The following is a 23,380-nucleotide window of genomic DNA, read 5'->3' as shown; positions in this document are numbered from 1 at the left end:
CGGAAGCTCTCAAAAGGAAAAAAGAAACCCCGATTTTGAAACATTCTTCGTAGGTACTGCGCTCCTTTTAGTCTTAGCGTGATGATATGTAGCCTATAACCTTCCTCGATAAATGGACTATCTAACACTAAAATTTTTTTAAAAGGCAGGCAGGCAGGCAGGCAGGCAGGCAGGCAGGCAGGCACACAATCAAAATTATAAAATATTTAATCATTTCTGATTAACTAAATCAAAATACGAATTACTTTGTACTAAGTAAATTTATTTTTCACTTTTTAGTTTCCTTTTTGAAGTCGGTTTTTTTTGTTAAAAATTATTTTTTGTACGAAACCCTCGGTACTCGCACATCAGCGGTTTTTTTGTTTTAATAAATTAAAGTTTGAACAACACAACAGACAGTCCAATATACAATTACATAAATGTAATATTTAATACTGACACAATTGAAAAAATGGACAATTGACGATCTATCAATAAAATTTTCTTTGAATTTTCAAACTTTTTCAAAGAATCGTGTACTTCTCCGCAGCTTAAAGGGACTTTCCCGTACGTGAAATAAACTATATTCAACTAAATATGTAACTAGCGGCCCGTTCCGGCTTCGCACGGGTATAAAATATATAGCCTATGTCATTCACTGAAAAAATGATTAAAACCGATCCAGTAGTTTTGATTTAATCATTACTGCCCGCGCATAAAATAAACGCGTTCGATCGCTGCTAAATTCAAAGTGCTACAGGACTTACAGGAGAACCACGGCCTCCGACGCGCTATTTATAGGCATGCTCCCGCCGCCCGCCCGCCCCGGCCGGCCGGAACGGCCGGAAATGCTACGTCCCGCAATTTTTAAATCTGTAATATCTTCGAAAATATTAATTTAAATCATATGCTGTAAAAAGCCATATATATCTATGTTTAATCAGCAATTTATTTAAGGTATTTAATTAAATAAGGATGAATGCTGTATTGGTTAAAATCGCTTCGAAAATTAACCATTATTTGTCGTAAAAAGTAAATGACAAAAAAATGTTATTGTGGGATATCCATAAGAGACCTTTTCAATGTGTATAATACTTAGTACATTATTTTGATAAATCTCTTAGGGTTCAGGCTGCATTTGCAATGTAAGCGGAAAAAATGGAATTATTTACGACATCACATTAGTAACCTCAAAAATAACAATATTTCTCCACTATTTAATGGATGTTATTCTACATATAAACCTTCCTCTTTAATCACTCTATCTATTAAAAAAAAACCGCATCAAAATGCGTTGCATAGTTTTAAAGATTTAAGCATACATAGGGACATAGGAATTAGGGACAGAGACAGTGACTTTGTTTTTTACTATGTAGTGATTAGGTATACAGAATGTAAGGGATTCTCCGAGTTCGCCACAAAATATGTATTTAAAAATTCTGTGCTCCTTTCATTCGGTCCAAATTTTTAGTTGCTAAAAAAATAATATAACATAGTTCAAATATTTACAAAATATTTTTATTATTTAAGTATTGTTAAATTTTACCGCCCTTTAAATAGTGCCTCCCGGGGCGGGTCACCCTGCCGCCTTAACTACGCTACGTTACTGAGTGATGGCGACATATGGAATACCATAACAAGATTTATTTTAATTTCACGCGTGTTTTGTACACGTCTTGTGTGCCAATCATTATTATTTTTACTAATTTCTGTCTGTTTAATAACCTGTGAGAATATTTTTATTCTGTTGCCGCCAGCGTTGTGACGTAGTTGTCAAACAAAGTTGTGGGACGCTTAGGTTTTGTTATTGGGTTATATATAAATTTTAAGAATTATAGGGGTTATATTTGTCTTCGTTTAGATCATAATAACACGTTAATTAAGATTAATCTCTACAATGACTACTCTAGGCCCTAAAAAAGATGGGGGCCCCAATGTTGACTTCTTTCAATCGCCGGAATCATTAGCTCAGTTCGACCAAATCCGTGTTTGGTTACAGAAAAACTGCAAAAAGGTGAATAACAATACATATTATAGGTTCATTTTGTTACTTATTTTCTATTAAATCAATAAATAGAATTGTTTTCGAAACCATTCGAATGTGCTTATTTTGTATTTTATGCATATCGTTAATGGAATGTGAAATTAAGATGTCTTGCTTATTACATATATCGTAAAGTGTAGATCTTATTACTAATATGTGCGTTGTATAAATTTCAGCATGTTCAGGCGGAACCTCCTACAAAAGAAGGTCTGGCGCAACTTGTTATTCAACTTATTCAATACCAAGAAAATAAGTTGGGAAAAAATGCAACTGATCCTCCGTTTATGAGACTTCCAGTAAGCACATAGTATATCTTTAATTAATATCTAATATTTCCTTGTTATCAAAGTACATGTACTGTGTGGCTACAGTACTAAAGAATATAGCCACCCCCTCACTTCCCGTGGGTTTCTTAAGAGGCGACTAAGGGATAACACAGTACCGCTACCACTTTGGAACTTAAAAAGCCGACCGGTGGTGGGATAACCATCCAACTGCTGGCTTTGAAATAAACAGGCCGAAGACAGGCAGCAGGGTCTGCGGTGCGACAAAGTCAGTACTGCAGTTACCAACCCGTCTGCCCAGCGTGGTGACTATGGGCAAAACACATGAGTTCACATTATTTTTGGTGTAAACTTGTGGAGGCCTATGTCCAGCAGTGGACTATATAGGCTGTAAAGGAAAGGAAAGTATATGTAATATTTATAAGTATAGTTGATTAATAGAAAATCGTAAATTTGTACATTAAGGTTCATATACAAACATTTAAGCATATGACCAGTTAAATCTTTCAATAGATACATATTCTTATTGAAATAATTGTCTATGTATATATGATAACAGTTACATGTTATTAGATTGTTTGTAATAAACAAAGCAAATTTGCATTTATTATGTAATTTATTATGTAATTTATTATAGTCCTCATAATTTAATAGGTCTGTTTAGACATTTGTCATGATGATGTAAATAGCAAAGTAACCATATAATTAGGTACTTTATACTCACGATAAGTCGATTCAAGTTTGTATGAGTATTTAATCAATTTGATTATGTAGTGTAAAGTGCATTTGATTAAAATTTTGATCAGAAATTTAACTTAAAATTTAATATTGTAGGTAATATGAATTATTAGTCTTTATTTTATATTTTTATATTGTTTTCTAATGTTTACATGAATTTTACTCATTATAATGAAATATTTTTATTTTTATTTTACTGTAGTTTGTTAGCCAATTCAAAATTTTATTTACAGCTTTGAGTGCCAAACTCTTTTTTTTCAGTAAAGATTACTACACAATATTTAATTACTGAAATCGAATGAAGCTGGTGAAATTTAGTAATCAGTTAATTTAATAAATAAATCAATAAATGTACTTATGTTATTAATATTTTTTTTTGTTTGTTTCTTGTATATATAAGATTAGTTGTTTGTGTAATGCTGTTTTCTATGGAGACCAATGAATGTAAGATAAATAAATGCCTCACTCATTTAATACCTTTACTTGTTTAATAATATAAAGCCGATAGATCTAATGTTAAACTATTATTAAAATTACTCTATTATAAAGTAAGGGTATTTTATACAAACAGTTAAGAAATTATATCCATCTAAATCCAATGTAGTGATCTTACTCTAAGTAATCATGTATATATTTTAGGTAACCAAAAAATATATATTTGAACACATAAACTTTTTATTATAAGTAACAAAAAGTTTTACAGGTAAAAGTTTTAAAGGTTACATACTGATCTCTAGTCTATCTTTGTTGAAAACTAGCTGATACCCGCGACTTGGTCTGCGCAGTATTAGTAGAAGTACTTCGAGTACCTTATTACCTATCTTCTTAATATCTATCTTTATACCAAAATTCATTAAAATTTGTTCTGCGACATAAAAATCAATTTGTTACTACCAGATGTGCATTAGAAATATACTATCAATTTTGGCTTACTTAAAAAGTGCTTACTCATAAAAGATAGATATATGCTGTTAAGAAAGCTTCTCTCATCTACATGATATATGTGCAAACTCTACAATTTTTGCAGCATACGCTAGAATAGACACAGATGACAGATTTTTTTCCGACTTACTTGACAATTATCAACGATTATATTTTGGACAATTCACACACTATCTTTAAAAGTTATAGCCTATGTGTTATTCGAATGTATAAGCTACATTATTGTAAACTTTCATTAAAACCCATTCAGTAGTTTTATCATGAAAGTTGACAAACAAACTTTCGCGTTTATAATATTAGTAGGATAAATATATATCTTAAAAATTAATGTTACACACTTCTCACTCTTAAATGAATAAATGTTACACACTTCTCCCCTTTTCCTTATGTAAAAGTATCATAAGGTAAAAAGGGCGAGCTTATCGCTGAAAAAAAAAAAATTAATTGAGAATCTCCTCCTTTATTGGAAGTCGGTTAAAAAGTGATCTCTGCCAAGCAACCCAGAGGAGATGGTATTCTATCAATGTTGGTGCACAATAATAAATATACATTGAAATTATTTAATACAACTTGGTCTGCAAACAAGTGTACATACAGTTCACCTGATGCTTACCACCATCAGTTACTATATTCTATATACGTTTGCAACACACAAGAACACAACACTGCTTGACAGCAGTATAAATTAGCTGTGATCTTCTGTACAATACAAATTTACTTTATTGTACAACCAGAAACAATACGTGTAACATAAAATATGCTAGAAAAAATAACAACAAAGAAATGTACAAAAGGCGGTCTTATCGCTAAAGAGCGATCTCTTCCAGACAACCTTTAGAAAAAGGACATGAATAAGCAGCATAGAGTAATGTTGAAGTTTCCCCAGTCTCCAGATTTTGAGCAGGATCCTTCTGTGCCCTATTTTAGTCAAAGTTCGGTGGGTTCTGAGATTAAACATATAAATAAACAGATTTACACAACACTTTATAAAACAAACCTCAATAATATAAGTTATAGTACAATAATGTCCTTAAAATAAATTGAAAGACACTTTTTACAAACTTTAAATTTAAAAAGAAATTAATTGTAAAAGCTTATTTGATGCAGGATTATCTTAATGATAAAGATATGTGGATTTAGTGATGCTGTACTTCATGCAAGATATTACCAATTTTATATTAAAATACAGATATTTTTAAATAGTAACTGCGGAATTTCTTTCTCATTCATCTCTGCAGAATCTACATTCCGAATTGGTGATAGCTTATTAAAAATCAAATTTGTAGGTTGACGATTTGAAGGTGTTTTGAAGCCTATTTGAAAAAAGTTGTATTAGGTTTAAAGAATATTTATTTTCTCATTTAAAAGACAGTTACTTACATGAGAAACTATCAATATATTATGTGGGTAAAAATACAAAAAAAAATCTTTCATTTGGATAACTTATAATTAATTTCCAGATGAAAGTATTCATGGATATGAAACCGGGCGGGTCCCTGTGCAGCGTGCTCGCCACCATGTTCCGCTTCAAGTCGGAGCAGCGGTGGCGCAAGTTCGACTTCCAGGTCGGTAAGGTATGCACCCGCACGCCGCCTCGCACACGCCCCGCAGACCGCCGCCCGCCGCCCCGCCGCCCCGCAGACAAACCCGCCCCGCCGCAAGGCATAACAATGCATATATATTGCACGCAACACGGGTCTCGCGACTACTTTACTAAATCACTTCTATTTTTGATAAAATCAGAAAATTTGAAATTATATTTGATATATAAGTTTTTTAACTTTCACAGTCATTATGAACACTGTTCATTCTACAGAACCTACCGCGATTGATATGTTTTAATTGGCAACACACAAAAAATTATATACAATACAAATTTTCTAAAATTTGTATAATTGGTAAACGGTAAATCTTAATGAATAAATCTATATGCTAAGCTATGTTTTTTTTTTCATTAAATTGATTTTCGTTGATGAATATACGTAATAATTAATTTACTCAATAATTATGTTCGCGAGAGTCATGTTGATTGCTAGTCCAATCGCACGATATTGTGGGTATGATATAAGTCATTAACAATTACACTTCGATGACACACTAAAACATAAAATTACACAAAAAAAAAAGATTTTTTCTTCTAAATTTTCAAATCAAACTGCACTTAATGTTTTATATTTACATGTCACAAATTAATAGTACAAGCACGTTTAATATCTTTTTATTTTATTTTTTTACAAAATAAGAGTAAAGCAATTGATAACAATTTCTAATTTTAAAGTATATATAGATTTGTACATGTACGAGATGGGACACAATATTTTTTTGTACACACAATAGATATCAATTTCAAAACATTCCTTGTAGTTGTGAAGATAGCCCAGTTAATATTTTCAATAAACGAGTTGTTTTGGTTCTTTACCATTCGTTTTTGAAATTAAAAAGCTAGTAAGCCAAACGACCGACCGTCACTGTACATCGGAGAGTACGATAAGCTGTCAGTCTTGCTTGTTAATTGTTATCACAGATACGTCATATAGATAGTTACTCCTAGTAAGGAATATAACCACCTACTCGCAGTCGAGCAGCGTGGCGGATTAAGGTCCGACCCTTCTCCTTCATTGAGAAAGAAATCTACGCCCAAAAGTGGGATGTTACAAGCTGTATCATCAAGCGAAACAACTCGGTTATTGTAATATAGAAACCGGTTTTGCAGACTCCTGTGTATAATATATCCTTTCATTTCACTCATTTCATGCAGGTCCATTATGCGAAGGTGTCTCTGGGCTTATATGTGGATTGTCTTAATAAACAAAAATATATTGTGTAACATGTTTGTTATAACAGTTTTCGTTTATGTCACTAATTTTTTGAATTGGGATTGTTGACTCACTTTTTCAATGTTGCATGCTAACTTTTTTATCCTTTTTAATATTTTATTATTTTAACATATTATTATTTCAAGTGCAATTCTATAAAGTATATATGCTGTATCAGTTTGAAATTATCTAAATCTAATTCCTTCTTTCAGAAGGTAACATTAATTAATGTCCAAAATATCATAGTGTATTTAATTAGGCAATCTATAAGTATTGGCTGGAATATTGAGCGCTCGACGACAGAGTGGTAATCGCTTTTCGCATCGAGCAGAGTTCGCAAGAATGTATAGTTTTATTATCCACAAAATAAACAAAATGTAAAAGTATTAATATTCATTAAATATTTCAATCAGTATATCCATAAAATTTTCAAATAAAGTTTTAAGTTCAGCGCTCAATATCCATACCGATAATTATAATTAATATTAAATTCTATATTAATGTAATAACAAACACTAACATTATAATTTCTCTTTCTCCCCTCTACCCCATCCCCCGTTTACAGAATCCGTCTCGCAAAGATCTGAACGTGAATATGATGATGGAAATCGAATCCTCTCTATTGGGAGCTGAGGTGATACGTTCGCCGTGTGTCTTTATCCGGCCGGAAGTTGATAAGGCAACGGCTAATAAAGTTAAAGATATCATCGTGAATCATCAAGGAGAAATTTGTGGTAAGAAAATTTTAAATATAAGACGTAAAAAGCAGGACGCACACAGAATTATTCATAATGAACCAAATACTTAACTGCCATAAATACACATTTCTTAAATATATTATATAAGCAATATAATTGATGATAGATTACTTTGTCCTTGGTTACTCTCAGGACCACAAACTCGTGGTAGGTAAAAAGAATATCATATATGTTTTAATTCATGTCAAAAGGTTATCTGAAATAGATGAGTAGTTTTTTTATTATATTATATTTATATTATATTATTATTATATATTTATATTATTTCAATGATAAAACAAAGTTTTAACAAAACCTTAGAGAACATTTTTGACTTCTTCAATGTACAAATAAAAACTAAGTCATTATTGTGTGTGATTATCCCATGTTCCAACAAACTATATTTTTCACTCAGTAATATTAGTATAAATACTAATGTTAGTATAGGTTCACATTATTTTTCAATCTTTCTCAGAGGACGAAGAAGACGCAACACATATCATATATCCAGCAGTGGATCCCCTCGAAGAGGAGTACGCTCGGCCGGTGTTCCGACGAGGAAACAACGTGCTAATACATTGGTACTATTTCCCTGACAGCCACGACACTTGGGCGCAGGCTGATTTACCGGTAACAACTATAGGACTATTATTATCTAATTTTTGAGTAATTATTCGAAAATTCAAATAAACATAAAATTACATTATGAAATTTGAATTCGTTAAAAAATATAGTAGTAGGTGTAAATTGTGCCTAACGTTACATTCTTTTAAAGTTATAAGGTGATAGATGCATAGACAAAACATCCATGTGATCCATACAGATCAAAGACTGAGATGTACGTCTAATATATAAACTTCTCGTGTTGCGGTGTTTATAGTTAAACTCCTCCGAAACGGTTTGACCGATTCTCATGAAATTTTATGTGCATATTGGGTAGGTCTGAGAATCGAACAACATCTATTTTTCATCCCCCTAAATGTTAAGGGTAGTCCGCCCCTAAGTTTTTTTTAATTTTTTGATATTTTTTTTATGATACAACATCAAAAAATACATACAACCCTACATTTTTAACCCTCTACGATCAACCCTTATCTTTAAATAGCGTTTAGCGGCAAGACAACGTTTGCCGAATCAGCTAGTAATTTTATAATATTTTTTATCTACACTAATGTTGTAACATTCTACTTATGTTTCCAATACTTGACTTATAATTACTACTGTTATAGCGCAGACAACAAAACACTCAATTTAAGCAATTTCACATGATGGTATAATATCCACATCGATATCGTAAAATCTCATTATAACATCGCGCGCATGCGCGCAGCTGCGCTTTCATTGGTTAGATTTTAATGGTGGCAAAATCACTGTGACAATACACGTACGCGTGAATTTAATTTAATAAATTAAAAGTTAAAAATGGATAGCGACGATGATATTTGTACGCCTCCGGATATTCTAGAATTGGCAGCAAAATTAACTCACAATCTTTTGCCAGAAAAATCTAGAAAATTATATGAAAAAGAATATAATAACTTATTCCGACTCCGTCTACGAGCTCTACTGCTTGCCCCGCGACCGCTACAGCTGCTGGATCAATAATTAACATTAACTTTCAAAATTGTACCATCCAAAATTTGAACAATTATTATAATAAATAAACTATTGTCAGCTTTTACTCTTGTTGTTTGATTAATTGCATTAGTGAAGGTAAAGTAGTGTATGCAACTGCATATAACACGGGTATTAAAACACTCGTTACTATTATGAAACTCGCTGCGCTCGTTTCATAAACTCACATTCGTGTTTTAATACCCTTCATTATATGACAGTTGCATAAACTACTATTATCAGTTGTGTGTTGAACTTACGTATTAATGTATGCGTGTCAGGTGGAGGTGCCCGAGAGCGTGAGCTGGGAGTGCGCGCGCGCGGAGGCGTGGCGCGTGGCGGCCACGTGGGCGCTGGACCTGCCGCAGTACAACGAGTGGATGAACGAGGAGGACTACGAGGTGGACGCGGCCGGCAAGAAGAAGGTGTGTCTGTGTGTGCGTGCGTTAGCGTGTGCGTGTGCGTGTGCGTGTGCGTGTGCGTGTGCGTGTGTGTGTGTGTGTGTGCGTGCGCGTCGCGTGCTTGCGTGCACGCGCTTGCCTAGTGGATTGTGATAAAATAAATATAAAATATTTTTATTGTGATATAAAATCTTAACTTTACTCTTGTCAATATCGGTTACTTTTTATACTTTAGGTTCATAAGTTGCGACTATCAGTCGACGATCTAATTCCTGGCGCGGAGCCTTCAGGGAAAAGTAAAAAAGGCAAGAGGAAACGGTCTCCCTCGCCGCCGCCGCAGAAACACGGGAAGAGGAAGAGGTAAGTCATTGAGTTTATTTGGAATAAATATTTTCATGATAAACTTAGATATAAATATAAAATTAACCTAAGCTCACGTTTTATTTTTGAGGATAGAATAATAAGTTCCAGGTATTTTTTTTTTATTAACAAGTGCCTTTATGTAGTATTTTAATTTGGCTGAATGGTATCTTTATTAAATGCCATATATCTTAAAAGTAAGCCGAATAGCCGTCCAATATTCTATAAATTTCTATGTAATACATTTATTATTTTACAGTCAATAGAGTCAGGGCAATAAAGCTACTAGATACCCAAAAAACGTATAGACCTTTATTAAAAATATCTAATAGTGCCAAACGAGCACAGATGATTTCGCCAAATCTTTATACTTTATTTTATTACATAGTGTAAAACAAAGTCGCTTCCCGCTATCTGTATGCTTAGATCTTTAAACCTAAGCAACGGATTTTGATGCGGTTTTCATTAGTAAATAGAGTGATTCATACATGCATGATATACTAGAGAAACACTGATAGTTTTAAATGCTTCTAATGTGATGTCGTAAATAGACACATTTTTTTGCGCTTATATGCAAATATTTATTTTATATTTTATATTTATCAGCATAGCACCCGTGCGAAGCCAGGGCGGTTCACTAAGTAGTTAATATAACCAAATATCATTATGATTTTGTGGTAGGGCAGCGCCATCTAGCTTTACTTCATAGAAACATTACTAAAGAAAATTATTTCGAATTTTAAAACAATAATTCTAAAATAATTTTTTAACTTATCTTATGAATTTAACGGTTTTTAAAGTAATAATGTATTATTATTTTTTCAGTCGTTTGGCAAAACGTCGTGATAATGATGGAGACGAAGAAGAAGATAACGCATCAAGAGACAACACTGACGTCGCGCCTACTCCCGAAAGCGAGCGTTCTACGGACAGTGAGTGTCATATTTTACCATTCCCTGGGTTAAAATTATCATTGTGTATTATTATTATTATTATTCAATGTAAGTAATAGAGTTAAATCACATAAATAGGAACAAAAATAAAACTTGTAATTTAGTCTGTTATAAAATATAATAATTAGATATGAATACTAATATATATACGCTCTGGTGTAATGGTTTCGACAGCGAGGAGCAGGAGTGGATATTTGTACAAATATTTATTTCCTGTCTGGTTACCATATTACAGGCTGAAGCAAACAATATATATACATACAAACTCTAGTAATGTTAAACTAAAACTTAAAAAACAAGTATTTTCTATGTCTAAGATATTTATTTCTCTTATATGCTTTTTATCAAATTTAAACTGTTTGAATTTTGTAAAAGCAAGAAGCATAAAACTAGTAATACTTGCTTACTGTCAGTGTAAATTCGTGTATCCCAAGCAAAATTATGGCCACTGGGAGATTCCTCAAGTCTGCACAATTGGTGCGATTACTTTGCTTAAACGTCTTACAGTAAGATGTAGGAGAGTTTTCAGACTGTTTTCTAATGTTCGTATTTACTCAGAATGGTGTAGTAGTACATTCAGTCTTAGCATTGTGATTAGTATTTTTTATAACAATACATACAAAGGAGAATAAAGCCAGGTTTCTATTTAAAAAAAAACGATTGGTACATGTTGCTTATGTTGCTCATTTCAAACATAACATGTTCGTGACCAAGACATCTGTTTTTGAATATGGAAACAAAGCTTTTTTATACTTTAATGCTAGCAAAAAAGCAAGCGCCAAGCGGTTACCATAGCCTATAGACACTTTCAACACCAGAAGCATTACCAGGGCGATGCCGACCCTCCTCCTGACCCTTTCTAGGATTTTTGGCTAACTTACCACAGGGACAACATTACTTTTGTAGTTTGCTTGCTGCTAGACTCTAAATTTTAAGCAGAATATTTCCTGCTATACCCCAATGAAGCTGAAGGTGGGTTCGGTAAGCATATATATACATACATGCTATATGAGACCTGCTCAAAATGTGGAGCAGCTCATCTGGGGATGTACCTAAACTTTACAGAAGATCATACTGTTTTGCGTTCCCGAGGTAAGAAAGTTAGCCAGAGCTCCTCGGGAGGGTGGGGTGTAGTCGGCAACGCGCTTGCAATGCTTCTGGTGTTGCAGACGTCTAAAAGCTACGCCGACGCTGTTTGCCAACCTAGTCGTATAAAAAACCGAGCGTCAAGTAAGAGATGATGTCAAGTAAGAGTGTCGCCCGCAGCGCCGGCCCCGGTGGCGGCGAGCGCGGCCGAGCCCAGCGCGGCGGAGGCGCCCGCCACGCCCGCGCCCGCCATGGACGCGCACGACGACTCGCAGGGCAAGCACAGCGACTCCAACACGCAGGTACGCGCCACCGCTTGTAGTCCTATAATAGGAGCCTATCCGTTGTGTTGTCATTATTTCAAATACTATTACTATGAAATTGAACTATGATGACACGGAAGCGATTCTTTCTGCCCTTACTTAGAGTACTTCTAACATACTAGCACACACGCCCACACACACACACACACACACACACACACACACACACACACACACACACACACACACACACACACACACACACACACACACACACACACACACACACACACACACACACACCACCTAACCCATATCATACCACGAATAACATAAAATATACTAACCTTAGATATACAAAGTTACTATCTCATATAATATTGTTTACAACAAAATTGTTAATGCCCGTATGATGATAATTGAAATGTACTTTTTTAAGGGGTGGAGACCTGGTGTCCTGAAACACAGGCCTCGAGCCTAGCTTAGGCACCAGTCTCCCACAATATTAGTGCTCATATTATTATGTACCTATCTGTCCTGTTAGCAATATTGTGGTGAGAAAATAAATAAATCTTATTATTATTATTACTATTCATCAAGTCTCATAAAATGATAACGTAAGGTTGTTAATGTCACTAAATGGACTATTTCTCTTTAGTGTTAACTGTAAATTATAAAATATACTTTATAATAACAGTCATCATGTTGTACAGGAAATGCTGACCAAAGAAGAGTTAGAAGATAACGTAACAGATCAGACTCACCACATCGTAGTGCCGTCGTACTCGGCGTGGTTCGACTATAACTCGATCCACACCATCGAAAAACGAGCTTTACCCGAGTTCTTTAATAACAAGAACAAGTCGAAGACGCCTGAGATTTACTTGGCGTATAGGTTTGTTTAGATTATACTTTTAGAAATTTTTTACATTCAGTATATATAGTGTCCACTCTGATACAAGACTCAAACCATTAATTCGAGAAAAAATTGTACGTGCAAAGCTCATAATATTGTTAATAATATGAGTGAAGGCACAGCGGGAGATATCTTGCACAAAATATATGCAGTCCAAATGGGGAAGTACCTCAACTTTACAGAAGATCACAGCCAAATAATGTAGTTATCTTCTGGTGAGTTCTGGCTAGTTTAGTCAGCTTCTGGAGAGGATCTAGGGTAGAGCCAGTAACCTTCTTGTAATATTCCAAGTGTTGCAGGCATGCATAGGGTAAGGTAACCACTTACTATAAGATGGACCGTATTCTCGTTTGCCACTCTACGGGTATATAATAAAAATGTACGGCAACTTGTAATTCTGTGAAAATATTGGTCTGTAAGTGCCCTCGTGTCGCAGGAACTTCATGCTGGACACATACCGGCTGAACCCCACGGAGTACCTCACGAGCACGGCGTGTCGCCGCAACCTGGCGGGCGACGTGTGCGCCATCATGCGCGTGCACGGCTTCCTGGAGCAGTGGGGCCTCATCAACTACCAGGTACCGGCTCTGGCGCAGGCGTGTGTGTGTCTCTACTCTCTACTCTCTACTCGCCGCAACCTGGCGGGCGACGTGTGCGCCATCATGCGCGTGCACGGCTTCCTGGAGCAGTGGGGCCTCATCAACTACCAGGTACCGGCTCTGGCGCAGGCGTGTGTGTGTCTCTACTCTCTACTCTCTACTCTCTACTCGCCGCAACCTGGCGGGCGACGTGTGCGCCATCATGCGCGTGCACGGCTTCCTGGAGCAGTGGGGCCTCATCAACTACCAGGTACCGGCTCTGGCGCAGGCGTGTGTGTGTCTCTACTCTCTACTCTCTACTCGCCGCAACCTGGCGGGCGACGTGTGCGCCATCATGCGCGTGCACGGCTTCCTGGAGCAGTGGGGCCTCATCAACTACCAGGTACCGGCTCTGGCGCAGGCGTGTGTGTGTCTCTACTCTCTACTCTCTACTCGCCGCAACCTGGCGGGCGACGTGTGCGCCATCATGCGCGTGCACGGCTTCCTGGAGCAGTGGGGCCTCATCAACTACCAGGTACCGGCTCTGGCGCAGGCGTGTGTGTGTCTCTACTCTCTACTCTCTACTCTCTACTCGCCGCAACCTGGCGGGCGACGTGTGCGCCATCATGCGCGTGCACGGCTTCCTGGAGCAGTGGGGCCTCATCAACTACCAGGTACCGGCTCTGGCGCAGGCGTGTGTGTGTCTCTACTCTCTACTCTCTACTCTCTACTCTCTACTCTCTACTCTCTACTCGCCGCAACCTGGCGGGCGACGTGTGCGCCATCATGCGCGTGCACGGCTTCCTGGAGCAGCGGGGCCTCATCAACTACCAGGTACCGGCTCTGGCGCAGGCGTGTGTGTGTCTCTACTCTCTACTCTCTACTCTCTACTCGCCGCAACCTGGCGGGCGACGTGTGCGCCATCATGCGCGTGCACGGCTTCCTGGAGCAGTGGGGCCTCATCAACTACCAGGTACCGGCTCTGGCGCAGGCGTGTGTGTGTCTCTACTCTCTACTCTCTACTCTCTACTCGCCGCAACCTGGCGGGCGACGTGTGCGCCATCATGCGCGTGCACGGCTTCCTGGAGCAGTGGGGCCTCATCAACTACCAGGTACCGGCTCTGGCGCAGGCGTGTGTGTGTCTCTACTCTCTACTCTCTACTCTCTACTCGCCGCAACCTGGCGGGCGACGTGTGCGCCATCATGCGCGTGCACGGCTTCCTGGAGCAGTGGGGCCTCATCAACTACCAGGTACCGGCTCTGGCGCAGGCGTGTGTGTGTCTCTACTCTCTACTCTCTACTCGCCGCAACCTGGTGGGCGACTTATTACTTATTAGAACACATAATACAGTATTTTATAAATTAATTTCTAAGACTTAAACTTTGCAATTGCCATTTGCAGGTGGATACAGAGTCTCGTCCTACAGCCATGGGTCCGCCACCCACCTCTCACTTCCATGTGCTGTCGGACACACCTTCAGGCTTACAGCCGCTGCAGGCTAGACCCACCCAGCCAAGACCAGGTATTACCAGGATACTGACCTATCGTTGAATGTGATAAAGTATTACATTTTATGGTCTGATGTCCATGTTAATTTTTAGTATGTAATTTGGTTATTGAATGTAAAAAATATGCTGTCAATGGATTAATTTTATCCTAAACAAGATACAGAAACCGCTTACAATCTATCATATAGTTGACCTAGCTGCTTGGTACTAACAAATGCAGCAATGTGCGATTACACAATATTTTTGGGATAAACTAGCCTATGTTGAAATTCTAATTTGACAAATTATGAAAATGGCTTAGTAGTAGTTTTAGCGTTTAAGTACTCATAAACAACTATCCCTTCATTCATCCAACTATCCCCACAGGCTGGATTGGAGTATTTGATAAGAAAAGATAGAAAGTCTGCTGACTCTATTACTTTAGGATTATTCGAACACTTTCTTAGTTTCTTTTATATACATACATATAATCACGCTTCTTTCCCGTAGGGGTAGGCAGAGACCACTTCTTTTCACTTGCTACGATCCTGACATACTTCTTTTGCTTCGTCCACTTTCATTATTCCCTTCATACATACTCTTCGGTTTAGGGTACTCTTGACCTGGCCTTTTTTCAATAATGTTGTAATGTGTTTTATGTAATATTTATATTTGAATATTTTGTTCAGCAGAGAACGTGGCAGTGCCGAAGGTGGAGGCAGGGCTGCCCAACGGGGCGGAGGCGAGCGCGCCCGTCAAACCGGAGCCTAATGTTAAGCCTGAACCTGCCATCGAGCTGGGCACAGCACCCGGACTCAAGATGGATCAGGTGACTCTTTTTTTTATTATCTAATATTCTTAAGATAAATCTGATGATTTTTCCAATTAAAAGTTCTTGATGGATGGAGAATGAAACGATTCTTATGTTGTGATCATAAGAGCGTCCTGCGAGATCGTTCTAGAATCATATAAAATCTGACTTCTACTAGGCTTTAATATACAAATATTTGATTGATTGATTCAGCTCGTAACATTCCTCAGCTGGGCACAACTCTCTTTCTCTATATATGAGAAATATAGGAGATTAATTCCACTATGTCTCAGTGGATAACTGCGGGTCGGTGGATACAAATAGTACTGTATTTAATGTTAGTGGCTTTCGGGGACGTTCTAATGTACTACGTTTTATTGATCAAGAGGTGTGGGCGTGTGGCTAAGCCAATTGACTACGATTATTAAGTTAGAGCATAGCAGGAAATATTCTGCTCAACATCTGAAGCAACTTTACTGAGAAAGAGCCTCGGTCCTCGACCTTGGTATGGTATGGTATGGTATGGTTAACACGGGCTGGTTTCCGCAACTCGACGACTTTGCGCCTATTTTGCGTGTGTGGGAGTGATTCGCTTCACTCTTGCCACCCAAGCTCCTCCAGAAACTTCAGAAGCTTTTTTAGCTTCTTGAAGATCTCCGGAAGTGTCTTCAGGGTGCCAAGATGTTGTGCCCGGTAAGCCGCTACACCTGGACAGTAAAGAAGTACATGCGTAGCCGTTTCTTCTGTTCCCATGCAAGCTCTGCACAGAGGACTGTCGGTAATGCCCATATTAAATAGGTGTTTGTTATACGGACCGTGTCCAGTCAGTGCCGCAGTTATTAGTCTCAGTTGGCGTCTGTCCAGATTTATTAGAATTCTTGCCAATTTGGCATCAATTTCTGGCAGCGCCAACTTGGCTTGCCTACAGTCCTCAATTTCGGACCATAGTGTGATATGTTTGCGTTTCATGCGTTGTGGAATTTGGCCTTTGAGCCAGCAAGCAGGTAACGGCATAATCGGTTCGGCCCCTATAGCTGTCATACTTGACCCCCTTCTTGCTAGCTCATCTGCCCTGTCGTTACCGCGTGTGTTGTTGTGACCTTTGATCCATTGCAGTGTGATGTCATTATTTTCACCTACCTGCATCAGGGTGTTATGGCATTCATAGATTATACCTGACGTGGTCGAGTTACTATCCAGTGCCTGTAGTACTGACATGCTGTCCGATAATATGCGGATGTGGGAATCCTTTACGTTCCTCCTCCCGATTGTTCTGGCTGCCTCAAGTATAGCCAAGCACTCTGCTTGAAACACTGTGTTATAGGTACCAATGGGTAGTGATATATTAATATTTAGGTCTTCGGAGAAAATACCGCTTCCTGACCCTGTTTTCGTTTTAGAGCCATCCGTGAAGATACTCAGGTCTCGCCCAATTGAGGCTACACGTGAATCCTCTTCTAGCTGTATTTTGTATTAAAAATATATTTGATCTGTATTCTGTCATTTGGTGCTTCCATGAGCGGAATGTCCTTGGCTATGTCTTCCAGAATCTTTATGTGTCCTTTATGGTCCTCGACCTTACAGAAGTTCACAGTTAATAGTGCTCTCAAGTAGTGTCGTGTTCCTGCGGTGGGTGAGGTGGGCGGGGCGTGGCGATCTGTAAGCTAAGCTAGTAGCGGACACTCGTATAACTGAAAGCACGTGCGCAGTACCGCGGCGGCGGCGGCGGCGCGCGCGGGCGCGAGTGGACGGAGCAGGAGACGCTGCTGCTGCTGGAGGCGCTGGAGCTGCACCGCGACGACTGGAACCGCGTGGCCGCGCACGTGGGCTCGCGCACGCACGACGAGTGCATCCTGCACTTCCTGCGCCTGCCCATCGAGGACCCCTACCTCAGCGACACCTCGGCCGGTGAGTGCCCTCTTTGTACGCTCTACGGGATTTCGGGACTGACCAAACGCAATCCCGACACTTTAAAATGTCACAAAAAACGAGTTTAAAAAACATAAAAATCAATTTTAGTCAGACTTTTGCAATCGTAATGATATTTTTAGCTTAATACTATGGCGTCATTAACTAACCATAATTACTATTGAATACTAATTATTTTAACATTAGTATTTTGTACTAAAAACAATTAATAACACTAACATTTCACTGAAACAGCTATTTACTTTTTATATTTAAACATAGAAATATAATATTAAAACGTAGATATTGTCAGCTATCAATCAAAATAAATCACAATAATTATTATAATTAAGTAATAAATACTATTTGGTCGTCTGTTTCTTGGTATCGTTGCGAAAATAAGAACGTAAAAATAACAAAAAATAAAATGTGAAATCAGATAGGATAAACAATTATGTATTTAAGAAATTGTTTTATTTCAAATCTCGAAAATCCCGCGACTTTACAAATATAATCCTGGGATTTGAATATGGATCCCGCTTTTCGAAATTGAATTTCTTAAAAAAAAGATAGATACACAGATCAGCAAAATAGCACATGACGTACAAAGAAGACATGGGACTACTGGGAACCCAGGCAGTTTTTTTTTATTACAAAGTGGATAAACAAGTATACTGGCCACCTGTTAGTAAGTGGTTACTGTTAACCGTAGCTTATGGACACCAACAATACCAGGAGTATTGCCAGAGCTTTGTCAGCCCCATCCCCGACCCTCGAGCTCTTGCTTCCTTACTCACCACAGGAACACAACAATATTTGATAACAATATTATTTAGCTATGTATGCTTGGATTATCTTCCTTAATGTCATGGTGCTTATCCAGTCGGGCTACTCCAAATTTTGAGTTAGATATTTGCTTCTGGTCCCTTTCTCAATAAATATGCCGTCTAATAAAATAAACAAACAGACGCCGCGTTGGCGCAACGATTACAGCCATGAATTGTACCTGTTGCGCTGGCGGTTGCGGGTTCGATCCCCACACATGACAAAGATTTGTATTGGCCATACAGGTGTTTGCCGTGGTCTGGATGTTTGTGCAGTCCTTGTAGGTCTCCCCACCATGCCTCGGAGAGCACGTTAAGCCATCGGTCCCAGTTGTTATCATGTACACCTGATAGCGATCGTTACTCATAGTATGGAATATACCCGCCAACCCGCATTGGAGCAGCGTGGTGGATTAAGCTCTGATCCTTCTCCTACATGGGGAAAGAGGCCTATGCCCAGTAGTGGGATATTACAGGCTGAAGCGAATAAAATAAATAAATATGTGTGGTGTTACTTGATAGTTCTTCGTTTGTGACAGGTGGTGTACTAGGTCCGTTGGCTTACCAGCCGATTCCATTCAGCAAGACTGGCAACCCTGTTATGAGTACGGTGGCCTTCTTAGCTTCAGTAGTGGATCCTCGCATTGCATCTAAAGCTACTAGAGCCGCTATGGATGAATTTTCCGCTATTAAGGTAGTTTTTTTTTATTCACTAATTACTCATTTACTTACTATCAAGCCGTAGGATTGCCTAGCCTAGATGCACCCTTCCTTATGATGCAGCTTTGCCTCATACACGAGTAGATTATACCATCATTGAAAAACGTATGTCAAAATTAAGAAAATGAATTAAGATTTGGAAATTGAAATATACAACTTTTTAAGCACATTTTCGATAATAAGTAACTAAAATTAAAAACAATACGTTAAATTAGTCTTTATTTTATTTAAAAAAATAATTGAAATATATGGTATATAGGACGAGGTACCAGCAGCCATGATGGAGGCACATGTAAAGGCAGCCGGTGCCCACGGACCTGCCGCCGCGCTTGCGGCCACTGGCATTGCGGGCACAGCACCACCACCCACGCCAGGTATAGTTCTGTCTACTACATACTGACATACCTACGTGTTCAAATCACTTGAGCGCACACTATGAGAGATTTTTAAGTGATACTGTACTCATGCAAGATATTCCCAAATTTCTATAAAAATAGAGTTTATACTTTTTTTTAAAGAGTTACTGCAGAGTGTCTTGCTGCTTCTGCTCTGCAGAATCTGCAAACCGAACCGGTGATAGCTTCACTTTGAAAAAGAATTAAAATTTTAATTTGTAAAGTGACTATTTAAAGGTGCTTTTGAAGCCTATTTGAATAAAGATATTTTTGATTATAATTTTAAACACAATATAAGCACAGGCACAGGTTTGTTAAACACTCAATATAGTATCCTTATTAAGTTCTAAATTAACAAATTCATCACCCGTGTACATTGTTTTCTGTTGATAAAACCATACCATGATTGAATCTACCTACTACGGAGCTCGAATATAAAATATTTCATAACTTAGCTTAAACCATTATCGATTTTACAGTTTCGACTCGATTTTATTCATAAATTTTGGGTGTATAATGAAACGCCAGTTATGAGATTCGAACAGAATTAAACTTTTATTTCACCGGCGAACATATGCAATGTACAATGACATAGCTATAACGTGCCAATAGATGGCGTCACTGGTACATTAGTGATCATTATTTGCGTAATATAGACAGTATTTGTGACAAAGACATGGTAGAAGTCCAAAAACATAAGATTTTTGTGCAGTTTCAACCGTAGCGACAAATTGATACAAATTATTATCATATCAATTATTACGCAGCGGAAAAGAAAGAATGCGATGGGGTTAAACAAGAGTCAATGGAAGTAGACGGGGAGGGCGAGGCGAAAGTCAAGGAGGAGCCGGGAGAGGCGACGCCGGGTGAAGACAGTAAAGAGGCTAAGGACGACGCTACACCGCCGCCAGGTCAGTTAACTATGACTTAAGCTTAATCTGAAGCACACACACACACACATATCAGCCTATCGCTGTCCACTGCTGGATGTAAGCATCAACAAGTACGCACCAAAAATGGCGTGAACTCATGTGTTTTGCCCATAGTCACCACATTGGGCAGGCGGGTTGGTGACCGCAGGGCTAGCTTTGTCGCATCGAAGACGCTGCTGCCCGTCTTCGTTTCGGCCTGTGTATTTCAAAGGCAGCAGTTGGATGGTTATCCCGCCATCGATCGGCTTTTTAAGTTCCAAGGTGGTAGTGGAACTGTGTTATCCCTTAGTCGCCTTTTACGACACCCACGGGAAGAGACGGGGTGGCTATATTCTGAAGTATGCAAGCTAATCCTTCTCCTACATAAAAAGAAGCCCCAGTACCCAGCAGTGGGGTCTTACAGCTGAATCAATCAATCTAACAAAAAGTAAACGAAAAATAAAGTTGTACATATAGAGAACCAAATCTAAATCTACATTAAAGGTTTTTGATTACGATTTGAAGGCACTTAAAACATCAATTCTTGTTTTATAGAGTGTTTTATAGTGTTGTAGAAGCCTGTGTCTTTAAATGTTTAATCTCAAATCCATCGACTTGATTTAAATTTAGAAATTATTTAAGTACAAGATTATTTATTTCTTAAAAGAATTAAAACTATTACATTGACATAAGAACTGAGATAAAACTGAAGAAATATATAAGGTTTTCGACTCTGAACTGAGTTACTTCAAATTGGGGTTTTGTTGGTGTACCAAACTAGCCCCTACTTTTAAATTTGACTTTGTAATAGATGAGCTATTTTGATAGAATCGTTCCGCGTGATAAATTTGTGAGCGCGTAAACACTGCTATAATTTACAAAAATAAAACATACTACGAGAAAAAGAATTCGTATCCATATACGGTTGTTTAGTAGTATGCGACAGTTAGTATTAGTATTTCACATTGTCGATGTTTTTGAGAGCTAAGTAAGATAGTGTTGGACGGTTATGCAGAAGTACGTTGCCAGAGTAGCACGCATATTAAGACAGGAAATTTAAAAAAAGGGGATAAGGTTTTTTTTACGCGGAACGTGACCCATAATACCTAGAGAATACACCAGTTAGGAGTCGACAAGCTTATACAAAGTATGTTTGTTAAGCAAGATGACATAACCCTGTTATCGAGTTTGTAATTAGTAGTATTAAATTAAGATCTAGTAATAATTTAGTATTATAATTTAGTTTATTTAAAAATGTTAAAATTGTTAGTTTTATAATAGATAAGTTTACTATAGGACTGTCATGTACATACGTATAAAAGTCCCTAATAAAGATAATAAACCCCTGGTATCGTTTGCGTCGCCAGAAGCGCCGGCGGCGGTGGACGCCAAGCTGCAGTCGGCGGCGGCGGCGGCGCTGGCGGCGGCGGCCGTGAAGGCCAAGCACCTGGCCGGCGTGGAGGAGCGCAAGATCAAGTCGCTGGTGGCGCTGCTGGTGGAGACGCAGATGAAGAAGCTGGAGATCAAGCTGCGCCACTTCGAGGAGCTGGAGGCCACCATGGAGCGCGAGCGGGAGGGTGCGGGCCCACGTCTTCATGTTTCTGCCATTTTTACTGTCAAATCTCATTTCAGTTTCAATTATCTTTTCATTTTTCAAAGAAAATTTATCGTCATTCTAAATTATGAACAGACTTCAAAAAAAGGAGGAGGCTAATCAATTCGATCATATATATGTTTTTTTTTGTGTATGTTCAGGGATAACTCCGTCGTTTATGGACCGATTTTGATATATTTTTTTTGTTGGAAAGGAGATATTCCTAGTTTGGTACCATGATAAGGATACCAGGATCTGATGATGGGATCTCAGAGAAATCGAGGAAAACTCTCGAAAATCCGCATAACTTTTTACTGGGTGTACCGATTTTGATGATTTTAATTTAATCTAATCATAAATTAAATCATAATTTAATCATAAAATTAAAAATCATCAAAATCGGTACGATTTTGATGATTTTTAATTTAATCGAAAGCCGATGTTTATGATGTGGTCATATTTAAATTTCATCGAGATCTGATCACAACTTTTGGAGTAATCTTTGATAATGCGTATTTACTTGACATATTTTTTGTCTACCTAAGTTTTATTACTTGTCGATATAATTGAAGTCGGTTTTTCTTCGTTTGCCTGCAAACACAGTTATTTCATAAAACGTTTCATACTTCGAAACTAGAGATTTTCAAATGTCCTTGTCTTGTTTTTTTTTTTAATATATTCAGGTTATTGAAGAATATAAATTATAACTTGGACAATTAAAGATTGGAAATATATAATATTAATGTATTTCTTAGGATTGGAGTATCAACGCCAACAACTAATACAAGAACGTCAACAGTTTCATTTAGAACAGTTGAAGGCGGCTGAATTCCGTGCAAGAAACCATGCCATTCAAAGGTAAAGTTCACTTTAGCACTAAACTGTAATTATTTATAAAGAATACAAAAAGTTGACTAAAATTCGACATTTTGTGAACTAAACTTGTGAAAATGTGAAATTTGCAGTTTTTATTTACGTTACTTGGTCGGTAAACAAATGTACGGTTCACCTACTGGTA

The 23,380-nt window shown here is 37.9% G+C and overlaps 1 protein-coding gene across 1 annotated transcript; it reads left to right on the top strand.

The window, feature by feature from the left end:
• Positions 1–1,746: 1,746 nt before the first annotated feature.
• LOC123663995 (SWI/SNF complex subunit SMARCC2) lies at positions 1,747–23,320 on the top strand. The gene is made up of 19 exons (XM_045598630.1): positions 1,747–1,993; positions 2,200–2,319; positions 5,448–5,561; positions 7,369–7,537; positions 8,016–8,170; positions 9,436–9,579; positions 9,791–9,915; positions 10,741–10,847; positions 12,135–12,256; positions 12,931–13,112; positions 13,570–13,711; positions 15,114–15,234; positions 15,889–16,028; positions 17,720–17,918; positions 19,282–19,436; positions 19,722–19,836; positions 20,625–20,768; positions 22,139–22,345; positions 23,118–23,320. Exons 1-19 carry the CDS (start codon positions 1,877–1,879, stop codon positions 23,222–23,224), a joined length of 2,685 nt encoding a protein of 894 aa, XP_045454586.1. The 5' UTR covers positions 1,747–1,876; the 3' UTR covers positions 23,225–23,320.
• Positions 23,321–23,380: the final 60 nt, after the last annotated feature.

Source organism: Melitaea cinxia, chromosome 21, assembly GCF_905220565.1.
Source record: "Melitaea cinxia chromosome 21, ilMelCinx1.1, whole genome shotgun sequence".
NCBI lineage: Eukaryota > Metazoa > Arthropoda > Insecta > Lepidoptera > Nymphalidae > Melitaea > Melitaea cinxia.
Note: the sequence above shows the minus strand (reverse complement) of the source record. Positions and strands in the feature narration are given on the sequence as shown.

Excerpts from the sequence above, each read along its gene's own strand:
- LOC123663995 (XM_045598630.1), top strand. The coding sequence starts at position 1,877 with ATGACTACTCTAGGCCCTAAAAAAGATGGGGGCCCCAATGTTGACTTC. Across the intron at positions 19,437-19,721 it reads ATGAATTTTCCGCTATTAAG|GACGAGGTACCAGCAGCCAT; the intron begins GTAGTTTTTTTT and ends TATGGTATATAG. Across the intron at positions 20,769-22,138 it reads CGACGCTACACCGCCGCCAG|CGCCGGCGGCGGTGGACGCC; the intron begins GTCAGTTAACTA and ends CGTCGCCAGAAG.